This window comes from Sus scrofa, unplaced genomic scaffold, assembly GCF_000003025.6.
Source record: "Sus scrofa isolate TJ Tabasco breed Duroc unplaced genomic scaffold, Sscrofa11.1 Contig1914, whole genome shotgun sequence".
NCBI lineage: Eukaryota > Metazoa > Chordata > Mammalia > Artiodactyla > Suidae > Sus > Sus scrofa.
The window spans coordinates 734,964-762,222 of NW_018084979.1; the positions used below are offsets into that span (position 1 = coordinate 734,964).

The following is a 27,259-nucleotide window of genomic DNA, read 5'->3' on the forward strand; positions in this document are numbered from 1 at the left end:
GCCAGCAGCTGCACCTCTGATTCGACCCCTAGCCTGGGAACTTCCATATATCTCAGACGTGGCCCTAAAAAGACCAAAGAAGAAGGATTGCCAAGAAAGAAAGCAGAAACGGCAAGTGAAAGATGAACTTGAGGAGTTCCCTTCGTGGCGCAGTGGTTAATGAATCTGACTAGGAACCATGAGGTTGCTGGTTCGATCCCTGGCCTTGCTCAGTGGGTTAAGGATCCGGTGTTGCTGTGGTGTAGGCTGGTGGCTAGCTCCGATTCGACCCCTAGCCTGGGAACCTCCACATGCCGAGGGTGCAGCCCTAGAAGGCAACAACAACAACAATGGATGAACTTGAGTTGTGGGACATGAACATGGAAGAGGTAAGTATTAACACGGCGAAGTTGTGATACGTGCATTGTGACCTTGGAGAAAGGTTTATTGTGGCTTTGAAAACCACCAGCCACGTTAGAACCGTTTGAAAGGATCAACTCAGTTTTGAAATGACGTAGGTGCCAAGGCTCAGGGCGGCCGTCCGCTAATGAGTGTCGTCACGTCATCTGCGTGCAAGTATTTCACTCCGTGTGTTTACGGTGCTTTCAGGTTGTAGCGGTTTGGTGTGAGAGACCCCAGTGACCAAAAACGGCCGCTCCGGGCCAGCACCCGGCAGACCCGTGCTTGGCGCGGCCGCCACCATCGCCGTCACCGCGCGAGAAGAGGGGACGTTGGCTCGCAGGCTCCGAGGGTGCAGCCTCCTCCCCTGAGGCAGAGCTTCCTGCCTCTGGCGTCTTCTTCTCAGTCCCCTTGTGTCATTTCTGAAGAACTTCTTATCCCCAGGTCACGTTGTGACGCCCACCTGCCTGCGGGCCTCCCTCTGTGACCTGACCCCCTGCCCACAGCACGTCCCGGCTCTTCCAGCCGAAGGTGCCCAGGCGTCTGACACATGGGTCATTACTTGCATATAAATAGGGTTTAAATTATGGCACCACGTAGTTAAATTACCTGAATCTGTTTCCTTCCGGTCAGTTTTTTCATTCAACAGGTGTTCATGTGCCCGGCGGTTCTAGGTACTGGGAATAAAGTGCCGAACAAGACAGAGCTACTCCTCTGTGAAAATGCAGGGCTCAGCGTCCAGTGTAATTAATTTAGGGTTTGTAAAATGTAATCTACTGTCCTCACTTAAAGTTCTCTCTTTGGGAGAAAAACTGGTTTTCCAGGGGAATTTGTCATGTAACTTCAAAGTCCTCTGATTCGAGAAGGTGGACACCTGTGTATAAAGCCTGCCCGAGGAGCGTGGCCCCGGCCCTGCCACGGCCGAGCTCAAGAGCCCCCAGGACACCCCACTCTGCACCCACACCCCCAGCCCACCACCCCAGGGCCATCGCACCTCGCCGGTCATAGCACTTCTCACATGTTTTAATGGTTGCCTTCTAGGTCAAGTATCATGTTTTAGTTTATCTCTGTGTTGTCATGCCTGGTACAGTGCCTGGCATGTATATGTTGGGGACATTTCTAGACTAGTGCCTGATGATGCAGGCTCCACGTGCTCAGGGCTGGGGCCCACTCGAGATCTCAGTGTCCGTGTCTCCGTTGCTTCACACCAGGTGCTTTAGATCCAGTAAACAGGTCACATCACCATTTTTGTATTATGCTTCTGGAGTCGTAATTTCCTTGAGAGAGAGAAAGGGAGGAGTTCCGTTGTGGCTCAGCGGTAACGATGCCTGGCCTTGTTCAGTGGGTTAAGGATCCGGCGTTGCCGAGAGCTGTGGTCTAGGCCAGCGGCTACAGCTCTGGTTTGACCTCTAGCCTGGGAACCTCCACATTCTGCAGGTGTGGCCCTAAAAAGACAAAAAAAAAAAAAAAAAAAAAAAAAAAAAGGAAAGGAGGGGGAGAAACTTTATATAATTAGAAAAAATTAGAGAGTGCTTCAAACTTCATCTCAGTTGGGAAATTTTTTTCAATTTAAAAAAAAAAAAGATATCCAGAGCTTAAATTCTTCAGCATCAATACTACTGTGTAGAGGGCCATGAGGAAGCGTTGGGCTCGGGCATGTGTGTGTGTGTGTGTCTGTGCGCTCGCACCAGTCCCGGGCAGATCGAGGTTGGTTTGCAGGTCGCCAGTGTTGATGCCTCTGACCGTCGTGGGAGAGACTCCGTGTGCGCCTCTGCGGGGCTGTGCGTGCTGGGTGGCTCTGGGGACACAGGCCCTGCGCCGTGGTACCTTTGGGAGGAGAGGCGGAGGCTCAGTCCGCTGTGTGTGTCGGTGCTTTGAGGGGTTATTCACGTGTTCTGTAGCCTTTTCAGTGTGTGATGAAACTCAGAGAAGCAGATACGAATACAAAGTATACGGAATAGATACAAAGCAGACATTCATGTAACCACCACCAGGTCCCCGGCCCGCACAGGTCCTGCCTGGGGCTTCGGGCTGCCTGTTCCCGGACTCTGAGCCAAACCATCTGGAGTCAGTCCTCTTTATCTCGCTTGTGGATCTCATTCATCTCTGGAGCCTGGGAGCACTGTGTCAGGTCCACCACAGGCGGGGCAGGGGACCTTGGGTTGTTTCGGGTCTGAGCTGTCAGCCCAGCTGTGCTGGTTCTTTCACACGGCTGTGGTGCCCGTGGGTCTGCCTTTCAGTGGGTCAGGTGCCAGGAGCTCAGTTCCCGGCTCATGGGCACGTTTGTCCACCTCCACGCTTGCGGCCCCCAGCCCAGCACGGCCCCCCGCCCTCGCCGTGTCGTCAGATGGGCCTGCTGATCCGTCGGGGGCCTGGCGGCATCTCTCTGTGGTTTTAACGCGCGCGAGCGGCAGTCCTTTCTCGAGCCGTTGGTGGATGTTCATGCCCCACTGAGCGAGGCCCAATGAAGACTCTTGCCTGCTTTTCTGTTGGTTCTCTGGGTGTTACTTACTGATCTGTTGGGAATGTTTACGTATTCTGGGCAGTGGTTAGTCGACTCTGTTTTCAAAGAGTTTCTCTACTCTGTGCCTGGTCTTTTCGCTTTTTGTGGTGTCTGAATGAAGAAAACGCTCTGAGGTCACGGTACAGCGCTGTGCTTAGGTCTTAAGAAGGTCTTCTCTGCGTGAGACGTTCTTGTGTGTTAGTTTCTGCAAGCACTGGAGCTGTGTCTTTGGATCAGGTCCTGGCCCTTGTGGGAACTTCCAGCGTCGTCTTCCTCCTTTCCTTCCCTCCTGTCCACGCACGCTTCCTTGTCCCAGTGCCACGAACTTAAAGCCTGTCCTGTCCCCGCTGCTGCGTAACCCGCTGTGTCCTAAGTCAGGCGCCTAAGTCCTGGGGGGCAGTGCAGGACCCGGCCCTTTCCCTTTTCCTTTTTTTTTTTTTTTTGCTTTTCAGGGCCACACCTGCGGCATATGGAAGTTCCCAGGCCAGGGGTCAGATCAGAGCTACAGCTGCCGGCCCATGCCACAGCCACAGCATCGGGGGACCCAAGCTGCATCTGCGACCTACACCACAGCTCACAGCAACGCCAGATCCTTAACCCACTGAGCGAGGCCAGGGATCGAACCCGCATCCTCATGGATCCTCGTCGGGCTTCTAGTGAGTGTCAATTTCTGAGCAGCAACTCCCCCCACCCCCCCACCACCATTGTTCTCCTCCCGGGGTCTTGTTAGTGTCGACCCTTTGTGTTTCCATGGATTTTTTTTTTTTTTTTTTTTTTTTGTCTTTTTGGCATTTCTTGGGCTGCTCCCGTGGCATATGGAGGTTCCCAGGCTAGAGGTCCAATCGGAGCTGTAGCCACCAGCCTATGCCAGAGCCACAGCAACGCAGGATCCGAGCCGCGTCTGCAACCTACACCACAGCTCACGGCAACGCCGGATTGTTAACCCACTGAGCAAGGGCAGGGACCAAACCCGCAACCTCATGGTTCCTAGTCGGATTCGTTAACCACTGCGCCATGACGGGAACTCCCTCCGTGGACCTTTAAATTCCCTTCCCTGCTCACAGAAGTCTCTGGATATGGACTGGGATGGCACTGGGTCTGCAGGTCAGCCCCTTAGTCTGATAAGCATTGGCGAGTCCTAGCAAAGACCAGGCTGGACGGTAAACTGGTGGGAGCGTCCCCCTGAGATGGGAGGCAGCCCCCGCGCTCTCCTCTGGCTTCCCTGCAGCGTTGCTGAGGCAAGAGCCTCGCGGTGTTCCCGCGTGGACGGATGGCACACACGGAGAACCAAAGGGATTTGTGGGTAGGTCAGGAGAATTCCTAAGAGTGAAGGTTGCTGGATACAGAAGTCATAGCCCGGGTCTTTTTTTTCTATATCGCAGCAGCAGCTGGAAAATTCTCAAGTCTTTTTAAAGAGACTCTTCACAGTAGCGTCGGGACCTAACAAGCACCTAAGGGCAAGTCTGAAAAATGACGTGTGATGCACGTTCAGGAATAAATTGTAAAGTTTTATTGAAAGGCGTTTAAGGAAAAGAGTAATTGGAATAGTCCACATCCATGGGCCGGAAGATTCGGTGTTGCACAGACTGCACGCTCCCGCCATTGGTGTGGGGTGTTTACAGGGCCGCGTGTAGTCGAGACGTGAAGCAGAGCAGACGAGGGACTTGGTCTCCCAGATTCCGGGCGCTGGGACTCGTGGCATTGGTGCCAGAAGAGGCGACCGTGCAGCAGGAGGGCTCTGGGGTCTGCGGACACTTGATTAGCACCGAGGAGATGCAGGAGGCGGTGAGGGAAACGGTCCCTTCAGAAAACGGCCTGCGGGTTTTCTCTTTCAAAATCAGGGTCGCTGAACTTTTCTTGGGAGGGACTCGCCACCTGCTGACTGCCTCCTGTGGGAAATGGAGCCCAGTGAACCGCTGCATGTCAGCGACGAAGCCAGATTGACCCCACATTGTTGGCAGCTGGATTCAACTTCATGCCTCCTCGCTTTGCACTGAGAATAACTGTGTTAGAAAGACGAGCCCCTGCCTTCGGAGAGTCTGCTGGCTGGGCTCCGTCTGCTGCAGGGTCTCTTGGCCGGGGCTCGGGCCTGTGGGAGCCCAGGGCCCTCTGAGAGCCAGCCTGCCTCAGCAGCTCGAAGGGCCCTGGCGGCAGCTCTCCAAGTGTCACAGGTGACGTTGGCTGGGCCAGTGGTCGGTGCAGCTCCAGCTCTGGCTCTTTCTCCCCTCAGGGTTGTGTCTGTTTGGGAAGAGCCAGCACCTGTCATGCCGAAAGTTGGTCCTTTTTGTATCCTGGAGTGTTTCTCTTCGCCACCAAGACATGCCTGTGGAAGTGGGCTTGGCTTTTTCTCAGTAATTTTTCTACGCATGATCAGAGTTCCCGTGATGCTTCTTTGCCCAGTCAGCTCTATCTTGTCCTGTCCTAAAACTTGGTGGTTCAAGGGTGCTGTCGCGTCCGGCAGCCCCTTCCACCAACAAGGTGCACAGGTGATGCAATGGGTCATTTAGGACTCGCGTGGGAAAGCCTGCAGTGGCCCCTTGCTGCCCAGCAGTGGCCTCCCAAGCCTCCGTCATCCTTGCCTGGCAGGGAGCAGTCGCACGCACGCGCCTCCAATGTGCATTGGTTCCTGTGTTAAATGTTAGTGCATCTTATTTTTTCGTTGTAGAAGAAAATAGATGACCTATGGTTATCATCCTGGGTAACCCCCAGGGATCAGCCCCAGTTTGGAGGCCAGGGGTCAGTGCAAGGGTGTCCCCTCCTTAGAGCTCTCTCTGGGACCACTGCCCTCCTCACTGTGGGACAGAAACACCCCAGAGCTGGGCACGGGGGCTCCCGGCCCCACCCTAGTGGGAACCTTCATCAAGCACTCTTGTGTGGCCTTTCCCCACCCCAGGCCTCCCTTTACTAAATGCGTTTTCAGAAGAATAAAACAGTCTCATCTTCAGATGCCGGGGGTTAGTGTCTTTGCTCTGCTCGCTTCCCCCTGCAGATTTTGCGTGGCTCTGTCCACACAGTGTGCTCCCAGTGTCGCGAAATATTTACCTGGAGGGAGTTCCCTGGTGGCTCAGCATGTGAAGGACCCGGCATTGCAACTGCTGTGGCTCAGGTCACTGCTGTGGCACGGATTTGATCCCTAGCCCAGGAACTTCCACAGGCCTTGGGCAGGGCCAAAAAAAAAAAAAAAACCTTACCTTGAAATAATTGGAAAGTATCCCAAGTTCACAGTAACCAACCAGCGAAAGTACTTGGGAGGAAAGAGGGCGGGGAGATTTGTACAGACAGGAGGTGCCTGTGACAGTGTTGGTGCAGAAGAGTGTCAGGGCGCTTCACTTCAAAGAAGGACGGACGGAAGAATTGACGGCAGTCTCCTGCCAGAGCTGTGGTGACCCTCCCATGCTGCTCTCTCTCTGAGGTCAGCAGTTCCCGCTTTGTGGTGCTGCCTGGGCTCTTCCCAGGGAGCTGTCCTCCTCACACCCCTTTCTGGGTACAGAGCCCCGTCCCTGGGGGGTCCGGCAGCCCCAGAAGCTACAGCTTCGTCTTACATCCTACTGTTCCGTGGGCACTCCCGGCTGGGCTCTTAGTCTGTCCTGAAGCAGAGGGTACCAGTGTCATCACTCTGCCTACCATTCAGATTAACGTGAGCCCCCGTCAGTCATGGGCGGCGTCCAGAATCCCTTCTTTTTTTATTCTGCTTCCTAGAAGTACTTGTAAGACTTGGGTCCGATCCAGGGTCACGCCGTAACCGCGGAGGAGCCAGGCAGTCTGGAAGAGCACCCACAGCAGGGTGACGGCCCAACAGTGTCCGTCTCCGGGAGTTGTTAACGTTTGGATCACATGACACGGCAGTCGGAAGAGTAAGGCCAGCGGAGGTGTAGCCTGTCGTGCCTTTTTTCTTCCTTGAAGATTAGCTGTGCTAACTTAATAGTTTTTAAAGAGCTTGTTTGTTTGTTTATTTATTTACTGTCTTTTTAGGGCCGCACTGCGGCACATGGAGGTTCCCGGGCGAGGGGTCTAATCGGAGCTGTAGCTGCCCCACAGCCACAGCAACGCCAGATCCTCAACCCACTGAGGGAAGCCAGGGATCGAACCGGCATCCTCACTGATGCTAGTCAGATTCACTTCCCGCTGAGTGGGAACTCCAAAGAGCTTATTTTTAATTACAGAAATAGCTTACGCTGTTAAAGAATCGGAATACCTGGAGGTAACAAAGCGTAGTCTTTGACCACCTCCACTCGCTTTTATCCCCCAGGGGTGTGGTCCTGTTAACAGAAATAGCAGAAAATAGAGATTTTTTTTTTCTTTTTTTTTAATATGCTGGCCAGGGAGTTCCTGTTGTGGCGCAGCGGGAATGAACCCGACTAGGAACCATGAGGTTGTGAGTTCGATCCCTGGCCTTGCTCAGTGGGTTAAGGATCCGGCATTGCTGTGAGCTGGGGTGTAGGTCGCAGACGAGGCTCAGATCTGGCATTGCTGTGGCTGTGGTGTAGGCTGGCAGCTGTAGTTCTCTCATTGGACCCCTAGCCTGGGAAGCGCCATGTGCCACTAGTGCAGCCCTAAGAAGAAGAAAAAATGTTGATGAGGAGGTCCTGTTGTGGCTCAGCGGTTAATAAAACCCAACTAGTATCCATGAGGATGCGGGTTCAATCCCTGGCCTTGCTCAGTGGGTTAAGGATTAAGGATGCGGTGTTGCCGTGAGCTGTGGTGTAGGTCGCACACGTGGCTCTGATCCCATGTTGCTGTGGCTGTGGCGTAGGCCGGTGGCTACAGCTCTAATTGGACCCCTAGCCTGGGAACCTCCATGTGCTGAGAGTTCAGCTGTAAAGACAAAAAGAAAAAAATGCTGACCAATAAGATGGTAAATTAATTTGCATTTCAAAAAATACACAGAAGGAGTTCCCTGGTGGCCTAGTGGTTGAGGACTCGGCATTGTCACTGTTGTGGCTCAGGTTCAATCCCTGGCCCGGGAACTTCCATATGCCTTAAGAACAGGCGGGGGCGGGGGGTAGATTTCCCTCTGTTCATCCTTCTCACCATGATAGATTTGTCTCAGTGTCAGGGGTCACAGCTGAGTCGCCATGGGGTGCTCTGGGGGCAAACGCCAGCTTCTCGGTTCTCTCCAGATGGACAGGCTGTGACCACTCCAGGTGGTCCTGGCAAAGTGGAGGGTAGGCGGAGGTGTGGCTGGAGTCAGGCACGGAGATGATGCAGAAAATGAAAAGGCTTGCCGCTGCGAAGGCCTGGATGTTTGAATGTAAAGAGACCCACGAGTCGTGGGCTCAGAATGTTCCGGATCACAGTCTGACCCCGCGGTCACCCTTTGCCAGCTGTGCGCTGCTTTCCAGAGAGTGGGCCATGTGGGTGGCGGTGCTGAGTGCCTGCTGCGGGCCGTGGGGGCACAGAGAACCTGGGAGCAGTCGCCTGGCACCTGCCCTCAGAGCGGCAGGACGGGAAGACATGCTCAGCGAGGTGGCTGAGTGTCGGGCACAGGCGCTGAACGACCGCCTGGGGCGCGTCCTGTCTGAGCAGGGAGCCAGGGAGCCTGAGCAGGACCCCAGAGGGGAGGGGCAGTTAGGGGCGGGAAGGCGGGGGAGTGGCCTCTGATGTGGGGCCAGGCCAGGCCCGGGAAGCAGGAAAGCCCACACCGTGGGGGCCCGCCGGGCACCGGCTGGTGTGGGGCCAGGGGCTCCCCGGAGCCTTCACCTTCCTAAAGATTGTGTGGGACCCTGAGAGCTTTTGTTTATATGGATTCAGCTACTGATACTGATCACCTGCAAAATTAAACCAGAGAAAAAAGTGTTTATTAATTCCTTAAAAATAATTTCCCTCTGTTCATCCTTCTCATTTTGTGAAAATAGCTGTATTTCCTAAAACAAAAAAAAACTAGTGTAGTGAGAGAGTGGCATCACTTTATAGTTTTGCAACTCTCTCTAACGTCTGACTGAATAAGAGATGGCTGGAGTCCTGCGGCTGCTGCGTTCAGCCTGTTCCATGTTTCGGTTGAAACAGTGAAGGGAGATGCGTGATTGGGCAAAGGAGCTGTATTTTAATGGACTTTTCAGGTGGTTGTGGACATTTTCTTTGATATTACACCAAAACTTAGTGAGAAGTTTCTTTCCTTTCTTTCTTCTTTTTTCCTCTTTTTTTTTTAAGGCTGTGCCCACGGCATATGGAGGTTCCCAGGCTAGGGGTCTAATCAGAGCTCCAGCTGCCGGCCTACACCACAGCCACAGCCACACGGGATCTGAGCTGTGTCTGCAACCTGCATCACAGCTCACGGCAACACCGGATCCTTAACCCGCTGAGCAAGGCCAGGGATCAAACCCACATCTTCACGGATACTAATCAGGTTCGTTACCTCTGAGCCATGATGGGCACTCCTAGTGAGAAGTTTCTTGAAGGAATCTGCAACGTGGCATCAGTAAGCGGTGTATCCATTTTATGATGTTAAAACCCAGCGGCTGTCTTGCCCTCGGAATGGCTCTTTCGCTCGACTGATATGTGGCACCGTTCATTGCTGTCGTGGGAAACGCTGGTTCACTGAGTCAGGCGCATCTTGGACGCGTCTCGGTCATCGCGTGTTAGTAGGTCAGTCCCACTTGTTAACGTCGCCACGGATCTCACCTTCACCCAAAAGGCTGCCCAGCTCCCACTGGCACACCGGAGTTTTTAAACGTCCCGGGATCCTGGGCAGCCGGGCAGCGCTCCAGTCACTTTGAGCTCCACGCTGACCCTGTCAGCCTGGGTCTTGTCTCTCTTGTACCACTGTAAAGATGACCTGAGAAGAATGCCTGTGAATACCTACAGTGCTTTTAGTCTGGCAGCTGGCCCAGGTGGGCACTCGCTCAGTAATGGTGATTGTGGTCGTTACCTGTGCTGTTGCTGCATTGTTGTCATCGTGTGTAATGTGTTGACCACACCCAGATTGAGGGCTGACGTGTGCTTTGTGGGGCACCAGGGTAGGGACCCTCACAGTTTGAGCAGGTGCCACACCGAGGCCCCCTGCTGGCTGCCAGGTAGCCGGTGCATGTCCCCCGGCCTCCCCTGTACGCTTAGAGCAACAGCTGACCTGAGGGAGGGAGCCCCCTTCCCGTGACCTTTCTCACCTCGCCTGTCGTGTCCCTGTGGTGTGCCTGTGTACCTGTCCTGTACCTGTCATGTACCTGTGTACCTGTCGTGTGCCTGTCATGTACCTGTGTACCTGTGGTGCGCAGCCGTCCCTACACTGGCTGTGGTGTGTCTCTGTTCTCCTGCCCTACAGGTGCCGGCGTGTGAGAACTGGGGCTCGGTCACGTTTGTTGAGTGCACGCGCTTAGAAGGAACTGCCTTTGGACAGTACTCTGGACGTGGCTTCAGAGAGTTAAAAGCATAGAAACTTTATCATGCGAAGCATGTGATCGGAGCAGCAGCCAGCTGGGTCTTCTCCTTTTGTTTTCATTCAGGAGTGTTCAACCTCAATGCCCGCCCCACCTCTTACTTCTTGAGTCTTCTATCACTTCAGATAAAAACAGTAGAAAGTTTAAGAGTGTCTCACAGTAATTCTGGGTTAGGCGTTTTCACAATCAACATACTTTGCTTTTTTCTTTTCAGATGTTCCTCCTGCTGATCAAGAGAAGCTTTTTATCCAGAAGTTACGCCAGTGTTGTGTCCTCTTTGACTTTGTTTCTGATCCGCTGAGTGACCTAAAGTGGAAGGAAGTCAAACGAGCTGCTCTGAGTGAGATGGTGGAATACATCACCCACAGTCGCAATGTGATCACGGAGCCGATTTACCCAGAAGTAGTGCACATGGTAAGTGGGTGCCCTGCGGCCGCCGAGCCCCAAACGGACGCTGAGACGTTTGAGCCGAACACGACGCTTGCCACCAGAAAATCCTGTTCAAACACGTGTACTAGCGCAGGAGAAGGCCGACCTGCGTAGCATGTCCCGGATCGTGGATCAGGAGCGCGAGGGAGGTCGGGTGCCTTCCGGGGACCGGAGCGTCCTACGCGTGTTGCCGCGTTTCCTCCTCACACCGGTGAGGCAGAAGGTGTTAGAGCTTTGAGGTGTACCGTCACCTTGCCCTCTTCGACTTTTTTAAAGCTCTCTAGCCCTAGTATGGGAGTGCCCTTACCTAATTTAGACGTGCAGGAGAATGCTGATGCTGGGAGGAGTTAAAATAGAGGAGGGACCCAGCTGGTGTCCGGACGGCCCACCCCGATGGCTGCGACACACCCAGCCCTGTCTTGCTGAGTAGTCACTGCTGGTCTCTTTCAGCCCAGCCTCAGTCCTCTCCCATCTCACCCTGGCGTCCTGTTCCAGGTCCTTTGCAGGTCCCACTGTGACCCGGAAACATTTCAGGCTGTACCATTTTAAAACTCCTAGGCCCAACTCCGCTTTTGCATTTGTCTGAATTGTTGGTATTCTATCTGTCTTTAAAATAGTACTCCCTGGAGTTCCCGTTGTGGCTCAGTGGAAGCGAATCCGACTAGGAACCATGAGGTTGCACGTTTGATCCCTGGCCTCGCTCAGTGGGTTAAGGATCCAGTGTTGCTGTGAGCTGTGGTGTAGGTCACAGACGAGGCTCAGATCTGGCACTGCTGTGGCCGTGGTGTAGGCCGGCAGCTGTAGCTCCAATTCGACCCCTAGCCTGGGAACCTGCATATGCCTGTGGGTGCGGCCCTAAAAAGACAAAAGACAAAAAAAAAGGAAAAAAAGAACTAGTACTCCTCTGTCGTTGGGAAACCCTTGTTGCTATGAAATTTTAAATCCTAATTTTCATTGAATTCCTTAAGTTCCTTAACTTTTTCCTCAAAGCTGTATATTTCAAAATTGACTAGACCTGTTGACCTAAAATGTTTATTTTTGACTTTACTCTGTTTGATTTGGAAAAAGAAATGAAAGTCTTGTTCTTTTCACAGTTTGCCGTCTGTTGTATCTGAAGTTGAGATCAGCTTGAGTATTACTGGTGACTTTCTTTTCAGAAAGGTAGAAATTTTGTTCTGCTTTTTAATTTTTTATTGAGTACAGTTGATTTTCAATGCTGTGTTAGTTTCAGGTGTACAGCAAAGGGACTCAGTATACATATATGTGTCTTTTTTTTTCCGGAGTCCTCCCCCTTTTCGCTTATTATAAAATACTCAGTTCCCCGTACTCTTGGCTGTCTGTTTCATACAGCGGCGCGTATAGTGACGGCTGTTGAAGTGTGGGACCCTCCAGCGCGCAGGCAGCCGAGGGCTGTGAGGGCCGTTGCTTCCTCCCCCAAAATCCCACCTGCAGAAGCCTCTCAGGGGTGTCCTGAGCAGTAAACACTAAAACCTCACCCATGCAGACCAAGGAAAAGTGGGGAATATCTCCTTTCTCTCCCCAGTTTCAACTCTCAGTTACTTTGGCAGGCTCCCAAGCCCCAGAATCACAGAGGGAAATCTCTAACGTTCTCTCCCAACACGTTCGTCCTTCTCTTGTTCACGATACATTTCGTAATCCTCCTGGAACTTTGTTTTTAGGGCTCAGGACAGGGTTGTGCCTTTGTCTTCTAAAATGATTGAAAAAGCTAGAGTTCTCATTATGGCTCAGCAGTAACCAACCCAACTAGCATCCATGAGGACACAGGTTCGATCCCTGGCCTTGCTCAGTGGGTTAAGGCTCCGGGGTTGCCATGAGCTGTGGTGTAGGTCACAGATGAGGCTTGGATCCTGTGTTGCTGTGGCTGTGGTGTAGGCCAGCGCCTACAGCTCTGATTCAACCCCTATCTTGGAACTTCCGTGTGCCTCAGGTGCGGCCCTGAAAAAAGGACCAAAAAAAAAAAGATTGTAATCTTTAGTCCTTACGTCATTTAATTCAGAATTAAATGCATTGATGTATTTCCTTTTAAGTTTATAAACACATGCACTTATTCTGTACTAAATGACATTTCTGGCAGGTTTTCCACAGGGAACCGGGAGGGCGGGGTCTGCAGAGAACAGGGAGACTCGGGGTCCCGGGTGTGGATCAGACGCCCATGCTTTGCACCCCGGCTGGGGCTGCCCGCCTGGCTCCGGCCCTGCTGTGGTTTCTCAGGCCGCGCGCACGCCAGCACCGCCGCGGCCCGAGCCCTCGAGACTGTTTTGGGTTGAGCGCTCGTTTCGCCTCATCTCCCTGTCAACCGGGTCCTCCCGCGGTCTTGGCTTGGTCCCCACCCTGAAATTCAAGCCACGTTCAGGTGCCAGGCATTCTGCCCCTGCAGCACACAGCGTGTCCTTTCTCAGTTGAGGAGGCAGAGCGGTGGCCTCTGCCCTCCCGAAGCTCCGACCAGTCACCTGTCACTCGGCTGATGACAGTGCAACTGGGCTGGAGGGAGCTGCAGGACCGCCACCTGCCCGCTTGTCCCGGGGAGCCACGGGCCTCTCCTTGTCGCTGCGCGAGAGGGCCGCTGGTGGCCTCTCTGCTCGGCTGGAGCGAGGCAGCAGGAAGCTCAGCCTCTCCCTGCCCGGCCCTCGGGTGTGAGTGCGGGGCGTGGGCGGGTAGGCCTCCTGTTTGATTTGCTGTCCTTTTGTTCTGTAGGCAGAGGACGGTGATGAAAGATAGAATGAGGGAAGCGCGGGCTAGGGATGGCACTTGGCAGTGGTTTCCGACCGTCTCAGGAGGAGAGGACCAGTGCAGAGTTAGAGCAGCTGGTGGGGGGTCTCAGCACACCCAGCGCCTGGACCCGCAGGGTTGGGGGGGCCAGGACGGCGCGGGCCCCTCGTAGTGTCACCTGCGTGCCACGGTGCGCCTGCCACCGCAGGGGCCCTCAGCCCACATGCTTGAAGGACTGCGCCTTGTTGGCGTGTGCGCCTGTGTGGTTTTTGTTTTGTGGTAGTTTTTTCAAAGACGTTACCTCCCCCTCTGAAGACTCCAGAGCTCTTAGCTGTTGCACCGCCTACGCCTGCTTCTTTTAAATAGGCCGCCTGTAGACTGGACTGCTGTGTGGTTTTCAACAGATTTATGGAGAGAGAATGCACATCTAAAATCCACCGCTTTAAAGGGGGTATGATATGTTTGGAGGACTGTGCAGCCGTCATCACATCTAATTTTATAACGTTTTCATCCCCCTGAAAGAAATCCCCTGCCCGCTAATCGTTACTGCTGCTCCCCCAGACCCCCTCCACTCGCCCCTGGCAGATGCTCATCTACTTTCTGTCTACAGCTTTGCCTCGCGTGCGTATTTCATAGAAATGCAATTCTGCGACATGTGACTTTCTTTCATTTAGCAAGATGTCTTCTGTCACTTTCTTTTGGGGGGGGCGGGGGGGAGTTGCACCCACGGCGTGTGGACGTTCTGGGCCAGGGGTCAAACCCGCACCACAGCAGCAACACCCAAGCCGCTGCAGTGACAGCGCTGGATCCTCAACCCACAGGGGAGCTGCACGCATGGTGTTGTCAAGTTTCATCCGTGCTGTCGCGTGTGTCGGGGTTTCTTTTTGTCACTGGATAATTCTGCATTATGTCAACATAACACCCCCATTTCTTTATCCGTTTGTCCATTGATGGGCCTCTGAGGAATCTCTGCTGCTTGGCAGCTATGAGTGATGCTGCCGTGAGCGCTGTGTGCCAGCTTTTGTGTGCACTTTCTCCTGGGCGTTGACCTGGTGGGGGGGGGATCGCTGGGTCACATGTTAACACCTCGAGTTTAGCGCTTGAAGAGCCGAAGAGCCGCGCTTCCCAAAGTGGCTGCGCGCTTGGCGTCCCCACCGGGAGGGAAGGGGGTTCCAGCCTCTCGCCTGGTCAGCATTGTTGTCCTGTCTTTGCGACACTGGCCGGAAGTGGGTGAGAGGTGGGATCTCGCTGTGCTTTCGACTCGCGTCTCCCTCGTAACAGGCGTGACATCGTTTCGTGTGTGCTGTGTGTTTCATACTCGTAGACTTCGGTCCTAGAGCTTGAGGGACCCCGTAGGTCATCCAGCCTGACGTATCTTCCAGGTGACGAAGACCTGGGTGCGGGATGAGGATGAAAAGCAGCGCCGCTCGGGAGGAGAGCGCCCGGCCTCGGCACTCTCGGGCCCACATCGCATACACGCCGTGGTCTCCTAATGTCCGTCATTTAAAAAAGACGACCAGCTCTGTCTTGTTTTTCAATTGAGCTACCTAATTAATCTGTTTCTCAGGCGTTGGCATCTTTCTTAGCGTCAAACCCCGACAGCAAAACCAAGTTGCCGGTGCGGCCACTGCTTCCGACTAATGATCAGGCCGCTGCAGCCCGGAGGGTGCGGGGAGCGCTTCCTCACAGAGTGAGCAGAATGGCAGTGTCGCTTCAAGGGAAGTAACGGGCAGTGTGTGCTGTCCACGGCAGAGCGCGAGCTTCTGGGCAGAGTTGTGAACGTGGGGGCATTTGACTCTGCCAGTGTGAGCTTCCGCTTGACGTCGGGGGTGGCGGGTACGCACGTGGTCTGCAGTGCCCGGGACCACATGAGGGGGACATGATGCCTGCGCGGTCCCGGGAGTGCACGAAAACCAGTCGGGCTCCGGAGTTCCCGCCACGGCACAGCCTGGCCTCCTGCCTCTTCGGCGGCGTGGGTTCAATCCCCAGCTCGACACAGTGGGTCAAAGGATCTGGTGTTGCCACAGCTTGGGATAGGTGGCACCTGCAGCTGGGATTTGATCTCTGGCCTGGAAACTTCTATATGCCACAGGTGCAGCCATAAAAAATTTTTTCAATAAAAAGATAAGGTTTATAATTCTGCAGAATAGCTAGCCTTGAGTAGACGACTACTTGGTAGGTGTTGGTGTCGTATCAACGTCCACAGTTGTCTAAAAGGGCTATTCATTGACCCTCCCTTTTCCAACTGCTTATCTGCCAGAGACAGATTTTTTTTTTCCTAGATTTCATACAAATCAACACTCTGAACGTAGAAGCAGATGTAAGAATCCAGCTGTTTCTTACTAAGCCAGACAGTAAAGAGATTTGCAAAAACGTGAAACAGTGCCACTCTTCACACTGAATGTTTTTGGGGAAATATTTTTATTTAATATGAGTTGTTTTTATGAAATAACTAACATTAGTTATGAAGAATTCATTATTTGTCTGGATGTCCCCATTGTGGCTCACCAGAAACAAACCAGACTGGTATCTATTAGGATGCAGTTCCATCCCTGGCTCTGCTTAGTGGGTTAAGGATCTGGTGTTGCTGTGAGCTGTGGTGTAGGTCGCAGACTCAGCTCAGATCCTACGGCTGTGGCTGGGGTGTAGGCGCAAGGCTACAGCTCTGATGTGACCCCTAGCCTGGGAACCTCCATATGCCATGGGTGCCGCCCTAAAAAGACAAAGAAAAAAAAGTTATTTTTTATGTTTATGTTATTTATATGGCATAATGTAATGGATTTATATTTTTATAGTAAATGAGTGTGTTTAAATCTCTCTGGTTTAATTTCTGATGCAGTCAGTGTCAATAGATAAAACTCTCATAAACAAAAGTTCTTTGGGATCCTCGATACTTTTTAGGAGTTTAAAGGGTCCCGAGGTCAAAAAGTGTGGGAAGCACCCGTCTCCACGGCTGCCACCCTGCTCTACCTGGTGCTGGTGCTTCGTGGCAGGTGTTCTCTGGGTTGTGCAGAGTGGCCCCCCTGCCTTGTCCGCGAGGTGAAACCTCAGTACTAGCGGTGACAGCTCTAACTCCCCTCTGTTAGTTCCGGGAGAAAGACTTGGAAAATTTTTAAATGCATGCTTATTTTATTTTGGTTTGCTGCTTTTTTTTCTTTTTTTTTTTTTTTTTTTTTTTTTCCTTGGCCAAAGTCACGGCATGTGGAAGTTCCTGGGCCAGGGATTCAAACCTGCTAAAATGTCAGGGAAGTAAATACAGAAACATAGAAGCTAATGTTCTTCCTCCCTCCACTGCTCCCTAGTCCTGCCTCAGCCCACTCCCACCTCACCCCAACCAACTTAGAGGCTACTAAGAAACTTTTGGAAATGACAGGTATGTTTATTATCCAGATTGTATGATGGTTTCACAGATGGATGCAAATTGTTTGTGTTTTGGGGTTTGTTTTGTCTTTTGTCTTTTTAGGGCCACACCTGCGGCCTATGGAGGCATATCCACAAAGTCGGATCCTTAACCCGCTGAGCAAGGCCAAGGATTGAACCCGCGTCTTCGCAGATGCTAGTCGGGTTCGTTAGCCACTGAGCCACAACGGGAACGCTGCAGATGTTGAATATAGCAAATTGTACACTTTACAAACAGTTGCCTGAGTCAGTTATACCTCCCTGAAGCTGGGTTTTCTAAGCTCCTAAATTGGTGGGCCTTTCTTTTCATGAATATGTGTATTTGAAGAGAATCGATATCTTGAAACTATCAAGCCTGTCAAACTTTGAACACAGTGTATTTCCCATTTTGATCATCTTTGTGGTTTTCATGTATATGTTTCTGCATATATAGATTTTAGATCCATAAGCACTTCATTTTTTGGTGCTGTTGTAAGTAGGGCTTTAATTTTCTAGTTCTAATTGGTTATTGTCTCTTTCTTTTTCTCTTTTTATCTTTTTGCCTTTTCTCGGGCCTCTCCCTCGGCATGTGGAGGTTCCCAGGCTAGGGGTCGAGTTGGAGCTGTAGCCGCCAGCCTACACCAGAGCCACAGCAGCACAGGATCCGAGCCGCATCTGCAGCCTATGCCGCAGCTCAGGGCAATGCCAGATCCTCAACCCACTGAGCAAGGCCAGGGGTCAAACCCGAAACCTCATGGTTCCTAGTCGGGTTTGTTAACCACTGAGCCACGACAGGAATTCCTGTTGTCTCTTTCTTACAGTTGTATCAAATGCTCCATGTTATTCGGTGCATAAATATTAGGGTTATTTATGAGTTGAATTGACTCCTTTATAACTATAAAATGATCCTTAAATCACTGGGCATAGTATTTTTCCAAAATGGATTTTGTGCGATGTTAATATAGCCGCTCCCAGCTGCCTTTCCACCAGTGTTGACTTGGCACACGTTTCTTTTCACTTTGGACCAGTTGGTAGCTTTACACAGATACAGATAGCATGCTGTCGGGGCTCTGCCTTTTCCTGGGGGTGTTCAGACCGTTTTATTTTCCCGTGAGTATTGGTATCTGCCGTCTTGCTGTATTTTCTCTGTGTACATATCTGGTTTTTGTTTGAGGTCTCTCTTTTTCTGCTTTGTTCTCCCGGATCAATTGAATACTTCTTATGATTCCATCTTCTCTCTTTTCATTAGCGGCACATGGGAGCTCCTGGACTGGGGGTCGAATTCGAGTTGCAGCTGCCAGCCTACACCACAGCTATGGCAACACCAGATCCAAGCCACATCTTCAACCTACCCTGCAACTCACAGCCGTGCCGGATCCTTAACCCAATGGGCGAGGCCAGGGATTGAACCCGCGTCCTCATGGGTGCTAGTTGGGTTGATTACCACTGAGTCACAACAGCAACTCCCTTTGTTGGCTTTTTAACTCTCACTCTTTATTGTTTGATCTCACTTACTTACCTTTTCTGGATACGTCTTTAATCGAAGTTGACCTTCAAGTGACAATGCGCCATTTCACAGAGATTATAAGTTTACGACCCGCTTGCATGTCTTCTCTCCCAACTTTCTGCTCTTGTTGTCATTCATTTTATTTCTTCACGTGTTTCAAGCTCCACAATGTATTATTTTTAGAACACGTCTGTTTTAAAGAGATTTAAATAATTTTTTTGAAACCTTTTACACTTAACCTAGATAGTTACCATTTGCAGGTTCTTCATGCCAGGGGTGCATCTAACCATTTTCCTTCTCCTTGAAGGACTTTTTTTTTAATTTACTTTTATTTATTAAAATATAGTTGGTTTACAGTGTTGTGCCACTTTCTGCTGTACAGCAGAGTGACCCAAGCCGTGTGTGTGTGTGTGTGTTCCTTTTCTCTCTTCTCTGGTGATCTGTCCCAAGAGGCCAGTCTAGCTCCCCACGCTGTGCAGCGGGACCTCCTTGCTTATCCATTCTAAATAGAATACTTCACGTCTACTGACCCCAAATTCCCCGTCCATCCCACTTCCTCCTCCCTCCCCCTTGGCAACCACAAGTGTGTTTTCTAGGTCTGTGAATCTGTTCTGTAGATAGATTCATTTGTGCCATATTTTAGATTCTGCATATCAGTAATATCATATGGTATTTACCTTTCTGTTTTTGACTTAGTGTGAGAATCGCTGGTTGCCACCGTGTTGTTGCAAATGGCATTATTTTGTTCTTTTTTGTGGCTGAGGAGTAGTCCATTGTGTGTATCTACCACATCTTTTTAATCCATTCACCTGTGGATGGACATTGAGGTTGCTTCCATGTCTTGGATGTTGTGAATGGTGCTGCTGTGAACATAGGGCTGCATGTATCTTTTTGAATTATAGTTTTGTCTGATATATGTGCAGGAGTGGGATTGCTGGATCATATGGTAGTTCTTTTGTTTTTTTTTTTTTTTGTCTTTCTAGGGCCACACCCACGGCATATGGAGGTTCCCAGGCTAAGGGTCTAATTGGAGCTGTAGCCACCAGCCACAGCCACAGCCACACCAACACCAGATCTGAGCCACATCTGCAACCTACACTACAGCTGCTGAGCGAGGCCCAGGAACGAACCCTCAACCCCATGGTTCCTAGTCGGATTTGTTTCCACTGCGCCACCACAGGAACTCCCATGTGGTAGTTGTGTTTTCAGTATTCTGAGGAACCTCCACACTGTTCTCCGTAGTGGTTGTACCAGTGCACCTTCCCACCAGCAGTGTAGGAGGGTTCCCTTTTCTGCACACCCTCTCCAGCATTTGTTACTTGTAGACTTGTTCATGATGGCCCTTCCGACCAGTTTGAGCTGGTACCTCCTGTAGTTTTGATTTGCATTTCTCTAATAATTGGTGATGTTGAACACTTTTTCATGTGCCTACCTGGCTGTCTGTCTTCTTTGGAGCAATGTCCATTTTTTGATTGGGTTGTTGTTTTTCTGTTGTTGAGTTGTGTGAGTTGTTTGTATATTTTGGAGATGAAGCCCTTGTCAGGTGCATCGTTTGCAACTATTTTCTCCATTCCTTGAGTTGTCTGTGTGTGTGTTGTGTGTTTATGGTTTCCTTTGCTGTGCAAAAGCTTGGGGGTTTTGGGGTACCGTTTGTTTATTTTTGTTTTTATTTCTGTTGCCTTGGGAGACGGACCTAAGAAAACATTTGGACAGTTGACATCAGAGAATGTTTGGCCTGTGTTCTAAGAGTTTTATGGTGTCATGTCTTATGTTTAAGTCTTTAAGCCATTTTGAGTTTGTTTTTGTACACAGTGTGAGGGTGTGTTGTAGTTTCATTGATTTACATGCATCTGTCCAGTTTTCCCAGCACCAGTTGCTAAAGAGACTGTCTCTTTCCCGTTTTATATGCTTGCCTCCTTTGTCGAAGATTAATTGACCATAGGCGTCTGGGTTTATTTCTGGTCTCTCTATTCTGTTCCATTGATCCATATGTCTGTTTTTGTACCAGTACCACACTGTTTTGATGACTGTGGCTTTGTGATATTGTTTGAAGTCTGGGAGGGTATGTCTCCTGCTTTATTCTTTTTCCTCAGGATTGCTTTTGCAATTTGGGGTCTTTTATATTTCCATATGCATTTTTGGATTATTCTAGTTCTGTGAAAAATGTCATGGGTAATTTGATAGGGATTGTATTAAATCTGTAGATTTTGGGGGGTAGTATGGCCATTTTAATTGCTAATTTTTCCAACCCAAGAGCATGGGCTATCTTTCCATTTCTTTGAATTCTCTTTAATTTCCTTTATTAATGTTTTATCGTTCTCAGCCTTCTTGCAAGACTTTAGTATTTCTTGCAGCACAGGTCTACTGGTGATTAATTTTTCGAGCATCTATTTGTCTGCAAATGCCTTTCTTTTGCATTTGATTTTGGAAGAGATACAGTCATACTTGTCATGCTTCACTTTACTGCACTTTGAATATGTTATGTTTTTCACAAATTGAAATTGGTGGCAGCCCTGCATCAAGAAAATCTATTGGCATCATTTTCCAAAAAAACATTGGCTCATTTCATGTCTCTGGGTCACATTTTGGTAATTCCTGAAATATTTCAACCCCCCACCCCCACCCCCACCCCCCAAGAGCAAAAAGGTTGGGACTTACTGAAGGGTTAGGTGGTGGTTAGCATTTTTATCAATGAGGTATTTTTAACGAAGGTATGTATGTTTTTAGACGAAATGCTATTGCACACTTAGAGTACAGTACAATGTAAACATAACTTTCACATGCGCTGGGAAGCCAAAAATTTCATGTGACTCAAGCTTTATCTTGACATTCTCTTTGTTTCAGTGGTCTGGGACTGAACCACGATACTGGTGGGTTTAGAACAACAGGTCATGGTTTAATCCTCTAAAATTTTTGCTCCACTGTCTTCTTGCTTGCATTGTTTCTGGTGAGAAATCTGCTGCCATTCCAGCCTCTGTTCTTCTAAACACACAGTTCCTCTGCCTACAGCTTGGAAGTTCCCAGGCTTGTTCTTTTTCTTTTTAGTCATTTTTTCCTTGTATGTTTCATTTGATGATTTCCTTTTCTGTCTTCAAATTCATTAATCTTTTCTTCAGTGTCTCATCTTTTGTTTTTTGTTTTTGTTTTGCTTTTTTTTTTTTTTTTTTTTTTTTAAGGGCCACACCTGCTCCATATGGAAGCTAGGGGTCAAATCTGCTGGCCACAGCCACACCAACGTGGGATACGAGCCACGTCTGCAGCCTACACCACAGCTCATGGCAGTGCTGGATCCCTGACCCACTGAGCGAGGTCAGGGATTGAACCCAAATCCTCACGGATACTAGTCGGATTTGTTTCTGCTGCACCACAACAGGAACTCCCTGTCTCATCTTTTATTTCCCATCCAGTAAATTTTTCATCTCACGCATCGTAGTTTTCATCTCATGTAGTTTGTGTCTTTTCTATGTCTTCATATCTCTGCCTAACTTTTTGAACGTATAAAATATTGTTTTAGCCTTGTCTCTAATTCCGCTATTGGGTCAGTTCCAGGTCAGTTCAACTGATCGGTTTTCCTTCACAATATAAATATTCTTTAAGATTTTTGTTTTTTCTATTACAGTTGACTTACAATGTTCTATCAATTTTCGCTGTACAGCAAAGTAACCCAGTCATTCATACACACACACACACGCACACACGCACATACATATACACACATGTATACACATATATTCTTTTTCTCGTATTATCCTCCATCATGTTCCATCACAGGTGACTAGATATATAGCTATACCTGTATATCTACACCCTGTGTGTATACCTGTGTGTGTGTGTGTGTGTGTGTGTGGTGTGTGTGAGAGAGAGAGAGAGAGAGAGAGAGAGAGAGATCCTGCAGCAGGATCTCATTGCTTATCCACTCCAAATGCAATAGTTTGCATCTTGTAAACGATGTTTTCATGCCACTTTGGTAATTTTTTTTTGGATGCCTGGCACTGTGGATTTTGCCTTTATGAGTGTGGCATACTTCCCTATTTCTGTTAACGTTCTGGGGATTATTTGGGATGCAGTTCAGTTACTTACAAACAGTTTGGTCCTTTCAGTTCTTGCTTTCCAAGATGCGTTAGGAAGGACCGTGGGCATAACCTTTCGTGGCTAATTATCCCCCTACTGAGGCAGGCTGTTCTCGTGGTGAGCCCAGTGCTGCGTGAATTGATGGGTTTTTCCAGGCTGCTTGGTGGGAACAGGCATGCTCCCAGCCCTGGGTTAGTACCACCTCTCTCGGGTCTTCTCAGGTAGTTCTTTTTGCAGCCTCCAATAGTTTTCTTGCACAAATGTGCTGAACAGTCCTCAGCTGGATAGTCAAGGAGCCTCCGCACTCTCTGGAGTAATCTTTGTGCAGCTCCGTCCTCCCTGGGACTCTGCCTTGCAGGTTCTAGCCATCTGTCATCTGTGGGGCTTCCCTGGCTTCTTTCTCCCTGTGCTGCACCCTGGAAACTCTATCAAAGCAGAATGCTGGGCGTTCGTGTCCCACCCCTCAAATCTCTGTCTTTCCCTCTCTGAAACCCATGTCTTAAAATCGTAATTCTATGTGTTTTTCCTTCATTTTTTTGCTTGTTTCAGCAAGTAGGGGAACCCCATTCCGATTACTCTGTCTTGTTCAGAAGAGGAAATCTCTGCCTCATTTGTAGTGCTCAGTACATAACTCTGTTCACACAGGTGATCCAGCAGTGGCTCAGCAAAAACATGCTGATCGAAGGGTGTGCGTGTAATGTGTCATTCTGTTACCTGTGTGCACATCGTCAGTGGAGGCGGCACGTAGCAAGCAAGCGGTCGGCTGTCCGAGTGTGGCCGGCAAGTAAGCACTTCCGCTCTGAAGCTTCCCCTCGCGGTGTACGCGTCACGTGGAATGCAGACCATATAGTTTTGCTCTTCTAAAGCCATCCTGAACTTTCTCAGTTTACTGAAAAAAAAAATCAGTATTGTGATAAAGCAGATGCTTAAGAATATCAGTGGTAAACTAGTTAGTGGCTGCATGGTTATTCACTATCAAATTCAGCTATTTTGCATTGAGGCTTCTCGTAATGATACTGGGTTAAATCATTCAGAAACCGTGTAAAATTCACCTTTGGCCCAGACTAAACCACTTAAGAGAAACTCCCAAGAGTTCCCTGATGGCCTAACAGATTAAGGACTTGGCATGGTCACTGCTGTGGTGCAGGTTCGATCCCTGGCTCAGGAACTCTTCTGCATGCCACAGGCACAGCATAAACAAAAACAAAAGAAAACACACAGAGAAACTTCCATTTCCAGTGTTATTTTTAAATAACACTAATTGAGTTCCCATTGTGGCTCACTGGGTTAAGAACCCAGCTAGTATCCACAAGGATGTGGGCTTGATCCCTGGCCTTGTTCAGTGGGTTAAGGATCTGGCGTTGCTGTGAGCTGTGGTGTGGGTCGCAGACACAGCTCTGATCCCACGTGGCTGTGGCTGTGGCGTAGGCTGTCAGCTGCAGCTCCGATTGAACCCCTAGCCTAGAAACTTCCATGTGCTGCAGGTGCAGCCATGAAAAGACAAAGAAAAACCACAAATTGAATTGACTTCTAAGTATTACAGATTCGTGGTTATCTCATGTAGGTACGTTTCTGTTCCTCGTCGTTGTTGTTGTTGTTGTTTGGCCATGATGTGCAGCGGCTCAAAGCAGGATCTCAGTTCCCCAACCAGGGATTGAACCTGGGCTGCAGCCAAATCCTAACAGGGAAACCCCTAAATTTTCTATTCTTAAGCTCAAAAATAAAAATTAGAAAATAAACTCATGCGTAATTATAAGTAACTGGCGTATTTTCACTTGAAGAAGATGGTATGATACTTCTAGTTGTGAAATAGTCATAAAACTGACATGTCCGTTGTTTGAAAAATTGAGAGTAAGTTCCCTTTATTAAGTATCCTGCAAACGTTTGTAGTTATTATTTCCGTACCTTTAACTTGGTTTAAGAACATTTTTGCGTGACTGTAAAACAGCAAGCTGCTCAGAGTACAGCTTGTAGTGCTTTTCTTCCAGGATCTATTTGGAGGGAAAGCTGCGTTATTTGAAAACAGCTCTTACTTAAAGTAGCGATGTCGAGTCATGGAACAGGGGACCTGGCCCCACCCACCTGGCGTGTTCATTGCGGTGTGATGGGCCCTGGGGGGTGGCGCTGGCATAGAGGCATTGAACCAAGAACTACCCAACCATCCAGTTATATTTCACAGAGAAAATGGGCAGATGGCGTTCCTGCTGTGGCGCAGCAGAAATGAATCCGACTAGGATCCATGAAGATGCAGGTTCAATCCCTGGCCTCGATCAGTGGGTTGGGGAATCCACCGTTGCTGTGAGCTGGTTGCCGTGGTGTAGGTCGCAGATGTGGCTGGGACCCCGCATTGCTGTGGCTGTGGTGTAGGCTGGCAGCTGTAGCTCCAATTCAGCCCCTAGCCTGGGAACCTCCATGTGCCAAGGGTGCAGCCCTAAAAAGCAAAAAGAAAGAGAGAGAGGAAGGAAGGAAATTGGCAGATGAAAGAAGAGCCTGAGATCAGGGACCCACCTGGTTCTGGGGTCAGGAAGGCTCTCCTGATGAAATTACATGGCAGCTGAGAGGTAAGGCTTAATTGGGAGGTTTGGCAGTTGTCAGGTAATTAATTTGCATTGCTATTAATTAGGGGACTGGTGGGTGCTTTTCCCAAAGGACCTCCTTGCTCTCAGCAGGTCTTTGAGGACCGACTGGGTGCGGGCACCTGGGCAGGTGCTGGCGAGTCTGCAGTGAGTTCCCCAGGAGGACGCCTGGGTTCTGCTGTGAAACCCGAGTAAACTCACTTTACCCGTGAGCAAAGGGACTGGTTTTCCCTTTAAGGCTGCTACTAGCATTTTTATCATCTGAATTTTAAATTGGCTGATCGCGGTCATCAAGGACCGAATCCGAGTTATGTCCAGGGTGCTTGTGGGGACCCACGTCTGTGTGGCCTGGCGCACGTCACCCTCATCCGTGCGCTGTGATTCCCTGCCTTCCTGGGGCTGCCGGCTCCTAGGCCCTTAGTCGTTCTTGCGGCCACAACCCTGGGTCCTCCTGGCAGTTCTGTTTCCTGCTCGCCTGGCGTGGGTGGAGAGGGTGTTGCTCTTAGGTTGGCGTCTGGGGCTTTGGAGTCGGTGGCCCAGTTGTGATGGTCTGACTGTTGCCTCTGTTGGTTTTCCCGGCTCTGTTTTGTCATCAGTAACCAAATAACAGCTTTCTATTCGGAAGCAGAGCTTAGCAGGCAGTACGACCCCCAGAACCTGTTTCAGGAGGAAGAGCTGTAGTCTGGCCTCTGGTGGACTCCCCTTGACAAATCCCATTCACCTGAATAAAACAGTCCAAAACGTAGCAGAATGACCCTTGTGGTTTTCAACAGAGCCCTGAGTAAGCAGCCTTTCTCTCCTTGTCCCTGAAATGAGATTCTTCTCAGTGTTTCTCTGTGGAGGCCACCCCTCCTGCCTTAACCTTTGCGTGTGCTGTGCTGCCGCACTGCAGTTGTGTCCCAGCATGAATATTCTCTTACCTCGCCCACTGGGGGTGAATATTACAGGTATAGGAAGGCTGCGTGTTATTGCCGAATTGTGAGAATTTTCCACAATGGCTTGCTTCTCAAGCCATTTGGGTTTGCGTTTATTCAGTAAATTTCGCAATTAGGAGAAAAACAGCTGCAGGGTGGTTTAGGTACAAAGAGTAGACGCACCGGGAGAGCTGTAGACGCAGGCAGGCCGTGCCCAGGCCGAGTGGGTCACAGCACCCACCGGCCGGCGTGGTGCCCTTCTCAAGGGCTTCCTCCTTTCCCACGTGCCCAATGCAAAGAAGGGGTTGCCTCCCTCCGCGGGTGAGAAAACCAAAGCCCGAGCAGGTTTTTCTTTCCCGGGCCCTGCTCTGGGTGAGAGGAGGGCCTGGGAACTTCCGCGTCCCACGAGGCCGTGCCGCCTCCTGTGCAGACCGGGTCCCAGCTCCTGTCTGGGGATGGGCTCGCTCCAGGTCAGTGGATCTCAGCTGAGAGGGCGTCGTGGTCTGCGTGGCCCACATCGGATCCAGCACTTCCAGACCTGCAGTAGGAATGGATTCCTTCTGGCTTCCCTGGCACGATGTTGACGCCAATGGCCTTGGGAGGCTCGCAGACAGCACGCCGCCCGTCTGGATGGCGCCTGGGCGTCAGCTCCATGGTGTTCAACTGCCTGGAGCCCGAAGCTGCTGTGCTGAGAAATTCGGCAGGTTAGAAGCCCAGGAAGGCCTGCTCTTGGGCTCTGCTCTTTTGGGGTTTTGTTTTGTTTTTTTGTCTTTTTAGGGCCTCTCGTGCGGCATATGGAAGTTCTCAGGCTGGGGGTCAAATAGGAGCAGCAGCTGCCGGCCTACACCAGAGCCATAGCAACACAGGATCTGAGCCATGTCTGCAACCTACACCTCAGCTCACGGCAACACCGGATCCTTAACCCACTGAGCGAGGCCGGGGATCGAACCCGCAACCTCATGGTTCCCAGTCGGATTCGTTAACCACTGAGCCACGACGGGAACTCCTTGGGCGCTGCTCTTTTATCTACACGTTGGTTTTCGGTATCTTTAGTCTTCTCTAGAGATGGTAGGAAAGGAGAGTAGAAATTACGGTGTGAGGTATTTGTTGTGGGAAAGAAGTAACTTTTTATCAGAGCCAGACAGTCGTCAGACTTCCCGGCTCTTCCCAGGACACTTTGGCATTCAGAGCAAGTTGGCCTGGTCCCCTCGCAGGCCCCTAACTCAGCTCCTGGGCCTTGGTGAATGTGCAGGTGTCAGGGTCGGGCCGGAGCGGACCAGGCACCGGGCAGTGGGGCTTCTGGTCGAGGCTGAATCATCAGCTTCCCTGCAGCAATTTATGGAGCGTCCGAGCTGACCATGGACCAGTTGGAATTCTGGAGAAACGCAGCCGGTAGGATA

The 27,259-nt window shown here is 50.4% G+C and overlaps 1 protein-coding gene across 5 annotated transcripts in view; it reads left to right on the plus strand.

The window, feature by feature from the left end:
• PPP2R5C (protein phosphatase 2 regulatory subunit B'gamma) overlaps positions 1–27,259 on the plus strand; it is a 138,813-nt gene that overhangs the window by 74,164 nt on the left and 37,390 nt on the right. For all 5 annotated transcript variants that reach the window (XM_021081605.1, XM_021081604.1, XM_021081606.1 and 2 more), the window contains one exon: positions 10,469–10,668. In XM_021081605.1, coding sequence (XP_020937264.1) covers positions 10,600–10,668 — 69 coding nt within the window. In that variant the 5' untranslated portion in view covers positions 10,469–10,599. The remainder of the gene's footprint in view (positions 1–10,468; positions 10,669–27,259) is intronic.